The sequence below is a fragment of the Diorhabda sublineata genome, chromosome 6, assembly GCF_026230105.1.
Source record: "Diorhabda sublineata isolate icDioSubl1.1 chromosome 6, icDioSubl1.1, whole genome shotgun sequence".
In the NCBI taxonomy this organism is placed as follows: domain Eukaryota; kingdom Metazoa; phylum Arthropoda; class Insecta; order Coleoptera; family Chrysomelidae; genus Diorhabda; species Diorhabda sublineata.
In genome coordinates, this window is record NC_079479.1 from 11809049 (window position 1) to 11826009 (window position 16961).

The 16961-nt window shown below is 31.6% G+C and overlaps 1 protein-coding gene across 10 annotated transcripts in view; it reads left to right on the forward strand.

The window, feature by feature from the left end:
* The first annotated feature begins 4227 nt into the window (after positions 1 to 4227).
* Positions 4228 to 16961, forward strand: part of LOC130445947 (eukaryotic translation initiation factor 4E transporter-like) — a 45468-nt gene continuing 32734 nt past the window's right edge. For 5 of the 10 annotated variants that reach the window (XM_056781866.1, XM_056781867.1, XM_056781870.1 and 2 more), the window contains exon 1: positions 4264 to 11188. In XM_056781866.1, the coding sequence (XP_056637844.1) occupies positions 11065 to 11188 (124 nt within the window). In that variant the 5' untranslated portion in view covers positions 4264 to 11064. Of the gene's footprint in view, positions 11189 to 16961 lie in introns of all 10 variants that reach the window. The other 5 variants (XM_056781868.1, XM_056781876.1, XM_056781874.1 and 2 more) reach the window with 3 other exon arrangements.

Below are 16961 nucleotides of genomic sequence, written 5' to 3' on the forward strand. Positions count from 1 at the left end.
GTTGATAAAAGTCTGTGCAATCTTTGAAAATGCCGAATAAAAATATATCGACTAAACGGTTATGCAATAAATTAGTTAACATAATTATGAAAAAGCTATGGTGGAAGGCTTAATGTAGGGTTACAAACCTGAAATTTAAAAAAACAGAATTTGAAGTTAGAAAAACCAGGACAATTTAAAAACAGAACGCATTAATAAAGTTGCAATAGTTAAATAAATATCTAGTGAAAACAGGTGAAATAAAATTCAATTCAATAAAATAATCACATTTCTTAATAAAAATCATACGAGTTGAAAATTAGTTGTTTAAATAGAAAACAAACACTTTAGTTTGTGACAAATTTTTAAAACTTAGGTTAGTTATAGACTATAACTATTAGATATTAGTCACTATAACTTATAGTATCTAATACATTCTAATTTCTTTAAATTCTTAGACCTTTGGATAAATTAATATATTATTTAAAATTATCAAAAAAAACTAATTTTAAAACAGAAGAGACCTAAAATCAAGAACATTTAGATGCATTAACACATTCTAATATTATAAACTTATCAATTTTTCTATACTTTTCAACCCCATTAATTTTTCTCAGTATCTGTAGTTGAGTAAGCAAATAATTATAAAATTAGTCACACTTCATGTCTATATTATACATAGTTTTGATTATTACAGGTACTGTTGTTGGCTGTAATCGATTTATTTCTTTTGACCACTGTGAATTTATGAGAGAAAAGACTTGAAATATGTTAGCCACAAGGCGTTTAAGCTATCGTCTTTTTGAGTAATATTCAAATTTTTGAAAATCCAGGACGCTGCTTAAAAACTATTCAGCACACTACAAAAACTACGACATATCCTAGGAAAACAGGACGGTTGGCAACCCTAGCTAATGCTGATCAAAAGCTCGCTCGCAATAAGAAATTCAAAGAAATTTTTGAATATCTTCTCACGTAATTATGAGCGCAACTAGAAAACTGTACAGGACAACTTAATTTAAGTAAAAAATTATGAGTGAAAAAACGATTAATTAAAAACCATCTTTTACATTTCAGTATGGTTTATTTAAACAAAAACTGTAATCGTCGTTTTTCCATGCAGAATAAGTCTGCACATTTATTTAGATCATTTTTTTTTATTATTTCTATGCACAGACATAAAACCCATGCTTTAACTCTTCTTATGGTACCGAAAAACGGTGGAATTTTCATAATTTTAAAAAAAGTCTAACCAAGTAAATCAACATTTAACAAATACAACACAAAGCTATCTAATTTTATTGACCAATCAGACACATTCTTTCAAAAACCGACGCAAAGTTGATATTGGTCACTTGTAAAACATATTTTTGAAACGGGTGAAAATTAAACGAAGAATTGAATTGAAGCCATTATTTCCTGAAAAAGAAGTTTAGGACTTTTAGTGAGGACCCTAAAATTCCTTTTTTTTAAAAATTTCGCTTAAAGTCCCTTTTTTGCAAATTGGACCCTAAGTCTTTTTTTTTAAACTTTTGCATCAAAGATTGTATGATTTTTTTATACATATATTTACCGCATACTTTTTATTTGACGATCGTGCTCAGAAACGTGCCGAGGGGTGTCCTCTTGTGGGTTGATTCCGAAAACCTAGGATTTTGGAAAGAATTATTTTTATTTGTATGTTTTTTTTGGTGCGTGGTTTTGTGTTTTTTGTTCTTTTTGGTATATTTCTGTTTTTTATACTTACCTTCTTCTGCACTGTCGTCCTTGATGTCCAGTACTCTGTGCGGTCCCGTTTCTCCGTATATTTTTCTGTTCTTTTACCCCATGCAACCGAGGCGTATGTCATAATCGGTATTATTATACTGCTTATAAATCTGAGTTTTGTTTCCGTCTTTAGCTTACTTTTTCTACCGATTAATTGGCATAGTCTTGCTCTCGCTTATCTCACTTTTTCGACAGTGCTTTTCACGTGTTCGTTGAAAGTGAGACCTTGATTCAATGTTACGTCTAGATATTTGGCCTCTTGGTTGATTTTTATTTTCCGGTCGGGTTGATGACTCCTTCTTTTCTTGTAGTTTGTTTGTTTGGCTGTTTGACTTTTCTCGCAGTTAACTTCTATCTTCCATGTTTTGCAACATTCGTCTATATCGTTTGCACCGTTTTGGAGTTTATGTTTTTCACCCATCTCCGTTTTTGGGATGTCCGCTGTGTAAATGTTAAACAACATACAACGCTCCTTCCGGTACTCCCGACTGCTGCTCTCCGACTTCCGATTTCTTGTTTGTAACCTTCACCGGAAACTTCCTGTCTTTGAGATACGCGATCAGAAGATTTATGAGTGGTTTCGTATACCCTGCCTCTTTCATCTTATAAAGTAAGCCCTCGTGCCACTCTGGATCGAAAGATTTGCTTACATCTAGGAAGATTACTCCTGTGGATTCTTTCTGGTTAAAACCTTGGGTAGTACATTCTACTAATATCAAGATTTGCTATTCGGTACTGTGGTTTCTTCTAAAGCCGAACTATTTTCCTGGTATTGTGTTCAGAGTCCTTGTTTGTTCGTCCAGAATCCTCAGTATCACTCTGGGATTTTATTCATGGCAGGTAACAAACTTATCGGTCTATAGTTTTGCGGGAAAGTGGGATCTTTTTCGGATTTTCTCAGAATGATGATGTCTGCTTGTTTACATCTCGATGGGAAGTGTTTCGTCCTCAACATGCCACACCTTTTATCGGCATGTTTTTCAGCGCTCTGTTTGAAACTCCGTCTATTTCCGAAGCTTTTCTCTCCGATCCTTCACTTCCAACGGTGCTGCGAATCCTAGGATTTCTTGATCCTCCTCGTCTAGGTAGTCGTTGATATTTTTTTCTATCATGTCTGAGAAATCCATTTCTTCTTCGGAATATTTGTTCAATGTAAACTTATCTCACTTAGCACTTTCGATATATTCCATATGCCGGGTTTTTACGGGTCTAATTCGTTCATTCTTTTGTTCCATTCCTCGCTCCTGTGTTCCTGTAATTTTTCCTGAATTTTTTGTTTTATTTCCCTGACTATCTTTTTTTCTTCCGGGTTTTGTGGCCTTTAGACTCTTTGACTAGCTATTGGATTTTTTCCCTATACAAATTTATCAGATCGTCACTCATATTTATGTGTATGGCTTGGAGTTGCTATAATTTTTTGGGCATTAAACCATTTTCTTTTCTTTTCCTCTTGAGTGCGTACGTATACCTCTCTATTTCCTTGTGCTAGCTCAGGAGCATCTTCATTTTATTGAAATCCTCCACTGTCAGCGTGGTGGTGATCTTTCCAGTGTAATTGCCCATTTTACACTGGGCGTCGATTATTCTTTATATCAGTTGCTTTCCGATAACAGTCTACATTAGTGAGGATTTCAATATAATTGGAGGTGGACGTCTCTTCGGTTTGGCCTGTTTGTTTTCCTCGTCTCTTTTTATTTTCTTCAATTCCTCTTGTATTTCTATCCTTCCCTCGTTTTTTTCTTCTTCTAAGGCTTTTCTTTCCGTTTTCTTTCTTTTCCTCATGTTTCTCACCTGCGTGAATTCCTCTTCTATTGAACAGTCATCCATTTGACTCTTTCCGCTGTCGTTTTCATCTAACATATCAATTATCGGGCTATCGTTCTTTATTTCCCATATTTTGTCCTCAATTATGAGACGGACTTCTTTCTTCTTTTTCTGATTTTTGAGAAGTTTCTAACATGTTCTAAAATGTAACGTATAATAATATGGAAACTCCAAGGAACTTCTTTTGAGTAGAAACTAATAATACAAAGGAAAGTTCTTGTTACTCCATCTTTCGATGTACTTAAATAACAAATCATTCAAAGTATAATTATTAATAAGGTTCCTTCTTAAAATATAATCGGTCGACAGTATTGTCCACAGAGATGGCGCATACAATTTTTACATAGAGATGGGTGGGTTTTTTGATGTTAAGAGATCTTCAAATAATAACTATTAACAGAGATGCCTAATAATTTACTTGTCTTATTATCTTGGTATATCTATATTTCATCATCATTTTTTAAGAGAACTCCAGTTTTCTTCCTCACTCTTTTTAAATTGAAAAAAATTATCACTGTAAATGTTTACAGGGATAAAAATTTAAAATAAACATTTCATGGTTTCGGTCTCTAGTAACAGTTATTGCGATTTGTTTTATCCCAACTCTAAATTTAACATTTTATTCGTTGTTTTCTGGCATGCGCTTATTGGAAAAATATAGTTCTCTGTAGTTAAGTAAGATGGCGCATGGTTTGAAAAGTGAAAGAAAGGCATATGGCGTTCGTTTCTATTTTTGCTAATTCAAAGAGGTTTATGTGCGTTGTAATTGAATTTTGAGAATAAACCATACACACAAGTTAGTGTAATATACAAGCATTTTTCATTGAATTTATTATCGCGAAATTGACTTGTTTGTGTCCGTATGTTGAGTTTTTGTTGACGAAATAACAAACTGTGATATTAATATTAGTTGTATATTATATAGGTTTTTCTTTATACGATTTCGAGTTTTGATTATTTATTATACAACTTAGATTAGGTGTACAGCTGACTTTGTATTAAAAGTGTAACCAAAGAAGAAAATTGTGCTATGTCTATGTCACAGGCGTCAGAAACAGAGAAAATGCAGATGAAGATTTTGAGTGACAAGCAGTCTAAAAATGGCAAGTTATTTTTTAACATTTCCTTAAAGTTATACGATACAACAGAACTTTATTCTAATCTTGAAGTGTATCAAAAAGTTCTTTTTAAATTTATTATATATGTACCTTTTCATTGTCACATAATGTCTACCTTATCCATTTTTTTTTCAATTCATTTGTCATCATCTTTAATCAGCACCTTTAGATTTATATATGTAAAATAAAATAAGCAATTGTTAGCAATAAAAAATACAACACTTCATAGATAAGGTAAGGCTGAATACACTTTTTTTGTTTTTTTTTTATTAATGCAAAAATAATATTTTTATTTGAATAAATGGTGTTTTAATATTAAACAATCTAAAAATATATGCCAATATTATACATGCAACAAATAGACATTAATAGTATACATTTATTTGGTTAAATCACTACACATACACTTCACTGGACTTTATGGTTACCATAAAAACATTGGCTTGTCTAGAGTATTATAAAGTATCATAAATTTAAAAGATCAAAATAAACAAAACCATAGCAGATACTCCAAAAAAATCTGTGGATTATTGAAGGGTACAATTGGTTTTTCACATTTTTATTTTCTATTTAACAATATTCTCTTGTGTCTTGACATTAATTTACTATATAAAACTGCAATTATTGCAAATATTTCTATTGAATTACTGTCTGATAACACAGTGAAGTTTTTTCAAGCAATTACTAAATTGGAACTTCTGCAACCATGATGATATTAATGCCGAGAAACTCTGTTTATTGTTATCACTAAACCAACACTCATTATGGCACTGTCTAGCTGTGTTTTGATAACCAAGTTATTGTCTTCAGAAATTGGAGCTAAGGTAAATTTTACCTGTGGTAGCATTAAACAGTGACTTGAATTGTTTTCTAATTTAAAGCATCAAAATAAAATAAACCACAGCAGATATTTCAAAAAACAGTGTATTATTCAAGGGTTAATTGTTTTTCCTCATTTATATTTTCCATTTACCAATGTTCTCCAGTCTCTTGATACTAATTTAATATATGTAACAAAATGAATAACATACTGTTTACTGCTATCACTACAATAACATTCACAATTACACTGTCTTATTTTCTCTATGTTAAAGATTACCACACTTTGAGACCAATTCTTTTGTCTATTTTGTTTCAAATGGAATTCACTCATCAATTCACAAAGCTGTTGATACTACTCGAGATTGTTCCAGATTTTCATAGGAAGGATAGCTTTCATTAAAATGAAAATTCTACGCCACTATCTAATTTGAAAAATTATGGGGCTGGCTGTAAAGCAAATAAAATAATAAATTAGAGAAATATTGTTTCAAGAATGCACACCATCTTATATTAAACAAGAATTGGTAAACAAATGTTTTTTTAAGTTTGAAAATTATACAGACATGAAGCAGAAAAGTAATTAAACATGTCATTTCATTTAATCTAGTATGTGTGTGTCAGAAAGTCATTATTGTTATTAATTATGACAACTATATGTTGTTGATTTTCCTTAACTAATTTGATTACTTATCATTTTCTCGAGTTTCACTTCACCAAAGTAATAGTATCAATTGTCTGCTTTTTAGAGAGTATTTTTTATCATTTCACACATTTTTGAATTCTTAAAGTCTATATATCTACCAATTGGGTAAGAAGAATATTAATAAAAGAAATAGCTGATTTATTTAATAATAGTTTTTCAAATCCCAAACCTTTTTGAAAAATGCAATTTGCATAATTGGAAATCACTTTAAAGGAAAATATTGCATTAAAATTGGCGGGCAAAAGACCAATGCTAATAATGACAATCGTTTGATGTTTTGCTAATTGTGAAGGAAAATTCAAAGGCATCAATTTACCAAACTAGAATGTGCACCATTCAAAATAACATACTTTTCTCCTTGCCAAGTAACAATATTCTTGTTATTTTGTGAAATCAGAATGTGGATAGACATTTCTGTAATATTTTTAATGAATCTATATTTATGCTTAAACCTAATAAATTTATTTTATTTCCAATGGTATGTAAACAAATTTTTTGTTCAACTTGTAATATTATCTTTACTGTATGCTTGAAAAGAGAGGAATATCATTTTTTATTTGGAATACTCAGTCAATTCACATGATTGTTGAATTTAAGGCATTATTAATTTAAAATTTATACTACTCTGACTTTTCTCATTACTTTTAGTATAATACCTGAAAAACGAATTTGTCGTTCATGTCATATCTGACACACTATGATGATAAAATGTTTCAGAAAATAATCTTCGTTAAAGAAAATTTTGTTGGTCAATAGTTTTGTGTTGTAACAAGAAATATCCACCAAAGAAGAATTTGTTCACATAAGCTTAAAGCACTTTTGTGATTTTACAAGAATAAAAGTTCAATATGATATTGAATGGTAATTAAATGAATTCCTGATAAAACATCACTTCAGGGACTGGAATTGTTACCAATACTAAGGAATTGGCAATATATTTCACAGACATTGATAATTGTGGGAAGAAATTCATTTAAAAAAGCTAATAATCAACAGTACATCAAGAGCCTTGGCTGCATTTATTCTCATTTCAATTGAGAAGATATTTATTAAAAACTTAATAGGATATTGCTATATATTCTGATTCTGAACCAGATCTACAGAACTAAATTATTAGTATGTACTATAGACAACAGACTTGGTGTCTATTATGACTGCCAATAATGGGATTTTGTATTTGTGAGATACAGTAGGGATAAGAATAAAAGGATAGATGTGCTGGGGTATGTTGGTCTGATTTTGATGAAGAATATGTGGAAATCAGATTTGCTTCTCTAAGGAACTCTTTAATAGATAATAATATGTCTGATGTTCTATGGGATGAGATATTGACTATACTTATAGAACCAGTTGTATTAATAATTTTGAAAGGAAATTTTTCTTATTTGGAAGGTGAATTGTTGACTGTTATTATTTAAATAAAATTTTTGATTCTTTTCTTTAGAAAAAAAGAAAGTTTTCATATACAGAGTTACAATAAAATAATGCACCAAATTTATAAAAACCCTCATATTGAAAAAATTCAAAACCACGTCATGTAAGAAAAAACTAACCTATGAAAACGAAACTAAATAATATAAAGAATTAAAATTTGAAGTTGTCTGGTAAGGATATCTGTTTTTATCAATTTTTTCAACTTTTCGTTAGTATCAGTCTCACAATTAATGTCATACCAAGTTTATAATTATGACTCCTTTAACTGAAAGAGGGCTATACACTTGGAAGTCATAAAGAAGCACAGTAAGCGGAATTGTTGCAAAATTTAATCAAATAGGAAGTGTAAAGGGTGCCCCAGCATCTGAAAGACCAGAAATAAGCGACAATGCAAAGATATTTTGCTCTTATTAGTAGACAATCCTCATACAACTTCAACAGAAATTGCCTTAGTACAAAATGTTAGTCAGTAAAGTTTTTCAAGAAGGAAAAAATGCACTGGTACAAAGTTCAACTTGATTAATATCTCTCATGAGATCCTCCGGACAGACTTTTGGAATTTTGTAAAAACTTCATCAAACGTTGTGCTGGAAATCCAAATTTTCTTAATAGTGTAGTATTTTCAGATGAGGCAATGTTTTGTTTTAGTGGTTTACTGTATCGACACAATTGTCGCTAATGGGCTCAGGAAAATCCCCACTGGAAAAAATCAGGACTATGTTAACCGACTAAACAATTTAGAATGGAATGGATTGAATTAGACCCAGGGATTGTAACTAGTTACTTTTTTAAGAAGGTGTCACTTTTTTCAGAATTTTGTCACTTTTTTTGACTATTTGAAATTTATTTTGATTTTTTTGTTCAATTTTAATTTTCAATATTTTCTTTCTTTTAAATGTTCTTGATTTTAGGTCTCTTCAGTTTTAAAATTAGTTTTTTTTTCAATAATTTTTGAACGATTGATAAAAAATTGACATTTTGACTTAACTTTAGTTTTTATCATATGATATTGACACTGACAATTAGTTCTAATAAGAAAAATTAATGTTTCCTTAGTCTATACTTCTCAAATATGTAGCAGCAGTTCTTAATGAAATTAATTGTAGTTTCATTAGAATTTACAAAATTCTCTTTTTCGTGTATTAGATTCCGTTCCTAGAAATTTTTGAATGTTTATAATTAAATTTATGTTTTTTACATATTTCATGGTTCGTTAATGCAGTTTTATTTTTTCTATCGTATTGACGACTTTTTAGTCTATTTTCTAAATACTGAGAGGTCTGCCCTATGTTGACAGCGTCACAATTGATGGTTATGCTATGGGAGTATCCATTTCAAGTGTTGTAGCACAATTAGAAATGGAAGATCTCGAGGACACTGTCCTAAGCATACTTGATATAAATATTCCATTCTTTTTTCGAAATATAGATGATTGCATTACTGCCGTACCAAAGCATCAAATTGAAAACATAAATAAAAAATTCAATTCTTATAATAAAAAACTTCAGTTCACAATCAAAAGCGAACAATATAATAAAATTAATTTTCTTGATGTCACATTATATAAAATTACCATAAAATTAACAATAAAATTAGAACAGAATGGTATATGAAACCAACTTGGTCTTCAAGATATTTGAACTTCAATTCATGTTATCCCATATCACAAAAAAGATTAGTGATAATAAGTTTAGCTGATAGATCTATCCAACTATTAGATCCTGAATTTAGATGCTTCGCTATTCAAAAAGCAAAAACTGCATTGAAAAAAAAATAATTATCCGAAAAAATGATAAACTACAAATTCAAGGAAAGTATAAACAGATACTACAATCAATTAAAAAACAAAACAGAAACGAAACATCAAAACATGAAACATTTTTCCTCACCATATGTACAAGGACTTTCCCAACAACTATCGAATTATTTCAATAAATATGTTATTAGAAGTCATAAAGGACATAATACGTTATTCAAATATTTCATTAAATTAAAATCTAAAACACCAAAAACCAAAAAAAGTGTCTTGTACTAATTGTGACGCTGTCTACATAGGGCAAACATCTCAGTATTTAGAAAATAGACTAAATGGTCATCCATACCATAAAAAAAAAATAAAACTGCATTAACGAACTATGGAATATCAAAAAAACATAAATTCAAATATAAAGACTCAGAAAGTCTTGGAATCTAATACACGAAAAAGAGAATTTTTAGAAATGGTTCACATTCATAAGGACGAAAAAGCTATAAATAATAAAAAAGACAAATAATTTAATTAATTACCGCCACATATTTGTTATGTAAATAAATTTCTATTTTGATTTTATTTTAATTTTGATGTTCATGATGTATGGGATCTATTGATTAATATAAATATGCAATTGTCAGTGTCAATATCATATTTTGACAAAGACTGAAGTTAAGTCGAAACGTCAATTTTTTATCAATGTTTCAAAAATTATAAAAAAAAACTATTTTTAAATCAGAAGACACCTAAAATCAAGAACATTCAGAAGGAATAATAAATGAGATTTAACACAAACGTCAACATGGATAAACTTTTTTTTCGGTATACTGCAGTAATTACTAGAATTTTAATAGGAGTACTTGAATATTTGAATTTGATGTTAAAATTTAATCCGTAAGTCAGAATCACTAAACCTGCTATCAGTAATTAATATCTACTCAAAAAAATCTTAAATACAGGGAGATGCATTTAAAATATTGCCAATATCTCAAAAAATATGTTATATACACAAAATCTGCGAATTCTTTAAATAGTAGCCGTTACGTAGTTTAGGGACATCCTGTATTGCTGGAAATAATTTCAGATGCTACTTCGTTCATTATTTCCACTTTTTTTAAAAAATATAAATAAATTTGTAACACCATTTTTTTTTGAAGAAATAATTAATTTTCCTTTCTTCTCGTGTCCCCATCTATTAATGACACTTTTTACTTGAATCATGTATAGCGAGAAAGTATAGGAACTAACAAAGTCAATCAAATGTCTTAAATTTTCTATTAGAATTGTGTTTGTCTTTACAAAATAATTCGATTCTATTTTGTTCAAAATGTGTGATTTTTATTTACGAGTCCCTGTATAATTTCCAATAGATTTTTGTAGTTGGTTTAACAGTGATTGTAATATCGATATCTGCTAAAAACCCATCCGGAATTTGTTTTTTTTTCTGAAATGTTTGTTAAATGCAACTTTTTGTCGATTTAGATTATTTCTGCTTTTACCAGCGAAGGTTGAACACATACTATTATAGAAAAATTTTATCGTCCCAGTTCTGCGAATTGTATAATATTTTAACTTATTTTAATTCTTTTTTTAAATTCGTCATTTGGCTTTGTGGTGTTAAAATTTTGTTATTGATTCGTGTGTAAATTGTATATTTTCTTGTTGACATGGCGAAAACTAAGAAAATTCCTAAAGAACGTTCTGGTATTATGCACAATTCCGTCAATGCCAGTTTGGCCGGAAGAGCCAAAAGAAGGTTACAAAAACCGAGAGTTAAGAGAGTTTCTTGGAGTAAGTAACCAAAATGGTAAAATGGTATTTAGATTTTATTTGTTAATTTTGGTTTACAAGTAATTTATGTTGATTATTTTTACTTATTTTTTTTTGTTCGTATGCACCTTAATTTATTTGTATTATAATTTCAAATCGAAACATAGATTTTGATGAAGTGAAATTTGCACGTGGCAAACTTAAGTTTATTTCATTTTCGGTAGAGGGTGCTGGGTCTACAAAACTTGTTTTCTTATCGTTCCGTTTTCTGGCACAAACCTTTTTAATAATTAATGAAATTTAAGATATAATACTTGCCATATTTTGTTAAATAGGATAATAGTTATTTATGCAACAAGTGAGTAAAGTAATGCGTTTTTTCACGAATAAGACGTGTGAAAAAAGTTACTTTACTCACAAGTTTCATACAAAATTTTGTATACGTCCGTAAACTTACAAAAATTCGACAAAACTTTTATTAATTTTTAATTTATGATAGTAATATTAAAAGTACAATTTGGTGAGCGGGAAAGTGTCTTATTGATACTTAATTTTTTTATTCTGTGAACACAGCCTTTTGTAAGTAGCCGTAAATATTCCGAAATAGAGACGCCATAATCTTACCAGATTTGAACATGGCACCACCAGTTTCAATATACTTTGAAAACTATCGTTTTCATCCAGATGTGTGCTTGTGAATCCATGTATCAATTATTATCACAGATCGACGTTCTATTTTGCCTAAACTGCTGCAATTAATGCTATGAATTATTAATGCTTAGTTGTTTTTGTCCCACTGTGAGGAAACTAGGCACCCTCGAGAAAAAAACTTTTTCTTACTCAAATGTTCATGAAATAGTTATTTATGCAACAAGTCAGTAAAGTAATACGTTTTTTATGAATAGAACGAGTGTAATATGTAGTAATATTAAAAGTATAACTGTGAGCATTATTAATTTGGAGTGAAGATAACTATCGATAATTGAATCCATTTTGTTTTTTATTGAGTCGTCTACGTAACCCTCCGCAACTGTGTTGGATTTGCACCCACCGTGCCTCTTTAGTTAAATTCTATCACCACCGGAATAATAGAGATGCTGAAGAGCGTCGAAATGTATGCCCAATGTAGTTTTTTGGATTAGGTAAATTCAAATATGTTGAGATAAGCGAGGAAATTTTTGAAAAGGTATTGATACCTACAGCTTGGGTTTCGCATTTTCCATTTCTATACTGCAAAAAGAAATGATCTGTTTTCACATTGAACATTTGTAATCGACGTTGAACATGAGTTTTTGTATCAGGTACTAAGATAATTGAAACATTTCCGGTATTATTAATATGGTTAAACTTCATTTTATTCCTCCCTCCACAGAGCTTGTTGATATTAAAATTTTTTGACGGGCAAATGTTTTAGATTTTTTGGGTCTATAAGTTAACTGATTTATTTTTCAAATACCCAATAAGTCGACCAAAGTGTTGAAGATTTCCACATTTTGGATTTAGCTTCAAAGTAAGCTAGTAACACTCTTTCTGTGAAGCATTTTTAGTACGCCCCTCCAAATAGAATTATATTCCTTTAAATACTGTTCTCTGGATTTTTCAGGGAGAAGATTCATAGTCGCTGCAGTTGCCAATACAAGAACATCTTCTGGTGTGCAGTTTAAACTTTTTCTAACGCAAAAGCGTGAAAAAATGAACCGCTACGGTAATTTTTTTTCACGCTTTTTGACTGATTCAGAAATTACATTCTTTATGAATGCAAATGAATGAAAAAAAAAACGTGATTTTTTCAATTTGATCGTGTTCAATTTTGTTGTGAATAAGAAACGGAGGAGGTTACTATTAGAATTATATTGTATGAGTTTTATACGCTTAAAATTGTTGGCTGTTTAGTTTCTCTTACTGGTTTCACATCCTTTTACCATATTCTTGGCCCTTCTCTGGTCTAAATTGCATGGTCTCATGTTTGTTGAAAAATCCTTCTAGTTCATCTATCATTGTCCACGTTTTTTGGCTACATGTAAGTATTGATGTAACTATTTTTCATGAACTTGTATTATCATTTCCTTGGGTACTTCTTTATCACCGATGTTCTTCTGCATTCCTTTGCTTATACATGGTCTTGGTTTATTGCTAAAATTTAAAAATATTCCATGGATAATTGAGATACTTGACTTCAAGCCCATTTATTAGAAAAACCATGAAAATGGTCTAAGAGTTATTAAATTAAAAGAATTCTTAATATTCTGATATAATTGGGCTCAGATATTTTTAATTGTTCTATGGTTTTCTATTGATTTGTACTTATTCTACGAGAGCGGTTTCAAAAAAGCTTGACTTTTCATAGGTCGCTACAGCGATTGTTAATTTCAGCTATTTTTCTCATTAGTTGAAACTGAAACAGGTAGATTCATTTTCTTACTCATTTTAAGACAATTCTTTTCGCTATTGTGGAAAGACAATTAAAGAAACCAAGGAAAATTGATGTGAATATTATTCCAAAAGTACTCCGTCCAATTGATTTGCACCTGGCTTTCTACTTTTAAAAATAACCATATGAACATGCCCATGACTACTCTAAAGAGTGTTAATAACATCTGTATGATTGGATGCACCGTGTGGTCGTAGTGCGCATATCATTTGACAAATGTTTTGCTTCCAATTTTGGATTGGGTCGTTGGTTTTTTTGACCCGCTTCGAAGGAGTATCATCCAGTTTATTTTAAAAGTATTTATATCTATTGTATGCTGTTCATCACTTTTTCATATCTTTAGGTAAGTTTATGTTAAGGTTCCAGAATTCGTCCAATGTTTAGCAAACGTTGGAGGGTGAATGTTGGCGGCATCGTATAGTACCGGCTTTAAAATTTGTCGAATTAAAGTATGTGAGATAGTTAATCAACTAAATATTTCAGCCGAACGAGTATGCAATTCTATGCTTGAAAGGTTACATATCGCTAAAAAATGTTGATCAAAAGCAGCTTGCCATAGAAATTCAAACGAATGCTTGGATAACTTCAAACGTATCCCAAGTAATTTTATAGTTTTTCTAATATCAAGCAGATTATAAAAACCCTTGTCGACAATTTTGTATTATAAAGGGTTTTCCAATAAGAGGTGTCATTTTTTGATATTTGACAAGTAGAAACTACGCCGTTAATGAAAATGGAACGATACACGCTTCAACAACGCATTGAAATTATTAAAATTCACTATAAAAATGGTGAAAGTTTGGCAGAGACGGTTCGTAAAACTAAAACAGTTTGAGCTGTTGGGACAAGTTAGTGATGTGAAGAATAAAACCCGTGCACGTCGCTCAAGAACAACTGAGAATATTGCTGCTGTAGCCCAAAGTGTTGAAGAAAACTCAGGTTTGTCCATTCCTCGTCGTTCTTTGGAATTAGTCATTCTACAAACGTCAATACACCGTATTTTGCATAAAGACTTGGGTCTTAAGTCCTATAAAGTTCAGTTCACACAAGAACTCGCCGGCCGATCATCAACAACGTCGTGTTTTTGCTGATCGGGTCCTTGAAATGCATGAAAATGATCCGGAATTTCTTCGAAAAATCATCTTAACTGATGAGGCCCATTTTCACCTTGGTGGTTACGTCAATAAACAAAATTGTCGAATCTGGGGCTCAGAAAACCCAAGAGTTATTGTTGAAAATCCTCTCCATTCTCAACGCGTGACTGTTTGGTGCGGTTTATGGTCTGGCGGTGTCATTGGACCTTACTTTTTCGAAAATGAGGCTGGAGCAACAGTTACGGTAAATGGATTGCGCTATGGAGAGATGATTAATGATTTTTTATGGCTGGAATTGGATGGTATTGATTCAACAAGACGGTGCTACGTGCCACTCAAGCAACGAAACCATCGATCTTTTACGGGAAAAATTTCCGGACCGTGTTATCTCTCGAAGAGGTGATCACAATTGGCCACCGAGATCTTGTGATTTAACATCTTGCGACTTTTTCCTTTGGGGCCACGCGAAAGATAAGGTCTACGCCAACAGTCCAGCATCGATTCAAAACCTCAAAGATGGAATTCGTGAGGTTATCGAGGACATAGGGCAGCCGCTTTGCAATTTGGTTACGGAAAATTTCATGAAAAGGATATGGTCCTGTAAGCGCAGTCGTAGCGGCCATTTGGCTGATGTTGTGTTCCATTATTAACGGCATACATTCCTCTTTATAATGAAATAAATATCCGATCGTTTATATCTAAAAATGGCATTTTTCTTTGAATATCAAAATAACACCTCTTATTGGAAAACCTGCTACCTTGTTAACTTGCTACAATGAAATTTCATAGCAAAGACAATAAAGGAAAATATATTCTTTGCAAATGAAACCAAATAAGAAAAATATTTCAATTCCAAACCATCTTTAGAAATAATCATGAGTCATCATTTGATTGAATTATTAAGGGTTGTAAAGAGGGTGATACCACATACTCATTTTCTCCTTTGATACCATGTTCAACACAGTTTTTCCAAAGCTCTTGGTGGTCTGCTGCTAGAACTTCTTCTAGGAGTACTACAATCTCTTTACTCAGTTCTGGAGACTGATTACATTTTCGTAATTTTGATTTTACTTTTGCTCATATTAACTCTATAGGGTTAAATATACAAAAGTAAGGAGGTAGTCTGACAAGAGTATGACCTTGTTCGTTGCACAGCTAGTCAATATAATTAATTTTCTCTAACTTCATACCTTTAATAACAGTAAGCAATTATTTGTTTGTTGGGCCTTTTTACGATCACTGACAGGAATAGGATTATTTTTTTCAGACATAAATGAACGCCATATTCCTATTTATGAATTAAAGGAATCTAATCAAGCGACGCCACTGCTTATCGCAGTAATATTTCGAAGAAATTGTGTACGTACGCCTTCCGACAGCTTCGGCCAATAAAAATGCATTTATGTTGACGATTCTATGTTTTCGTTTGTAAACAGTGGAGATGATGAGTCCACGTGGACTGATGCTTTGTTGGATGTTTACCAAATTTTATACGGGGAGCAAATAAACAAGAGCCGTTTTTACTTACAAGCTTCATTTTCGTTTTCATCTGGCCCAAATCTACCGCCATAACCCCAGCCCTGCAGAAGAGCTATTCCTATTTCAGGGCCTTCTCCAACAAACCCCTCTCCTTACAAAAATTCTCCTTATCCTACCAAACTTTAATCCAACGAATGTCTCTCTTTGTAAAGGAAAACACCTATGTAATATTTTTTTAGACGCCATAACAGTCTAATTCTTCATTGTGTACGTTGTTTACTGAGTGTTTAAGATGCCTCCAACAATCGTGAGTCCCGCCGATTGTGAAGTACGGGCTGTTATACGATTTCTTAGTGCTAAAGGCGTGAAGAAGAAGAAACAACAATCCATGGAATGGCGACATTCATCATCACCCAAAAAATGGAAATTTAAACAAACAATTTCTGCCCGGAAAATCATGTGCAGTTTTTTGGGACAGAAAAGGAGTATTGCTAGTGGAGTTTCGGCCTCGTAATGAGACAATCAATGCAGCGTCTTATTGTGAGACATTGAACAATCTGCGTCGTGCAATCCAGAACAAAAGACGTGGAAAGTTGAGTAAGGGTATCGTTTTGCTGCATGGCAATGCCCGTCCACATGTGGCTAATCGGACCAAAGATCTCATCAAATCTTTTCAATGGGAAACTCTAGATCATCCTCCCTACAGCCCTGATATGGCGCCCAGCGACTACCATTTGTTTATGCACTTGAAGAAACACCTGAGCGGTCAGCGTCTTCAAGATGATAACGA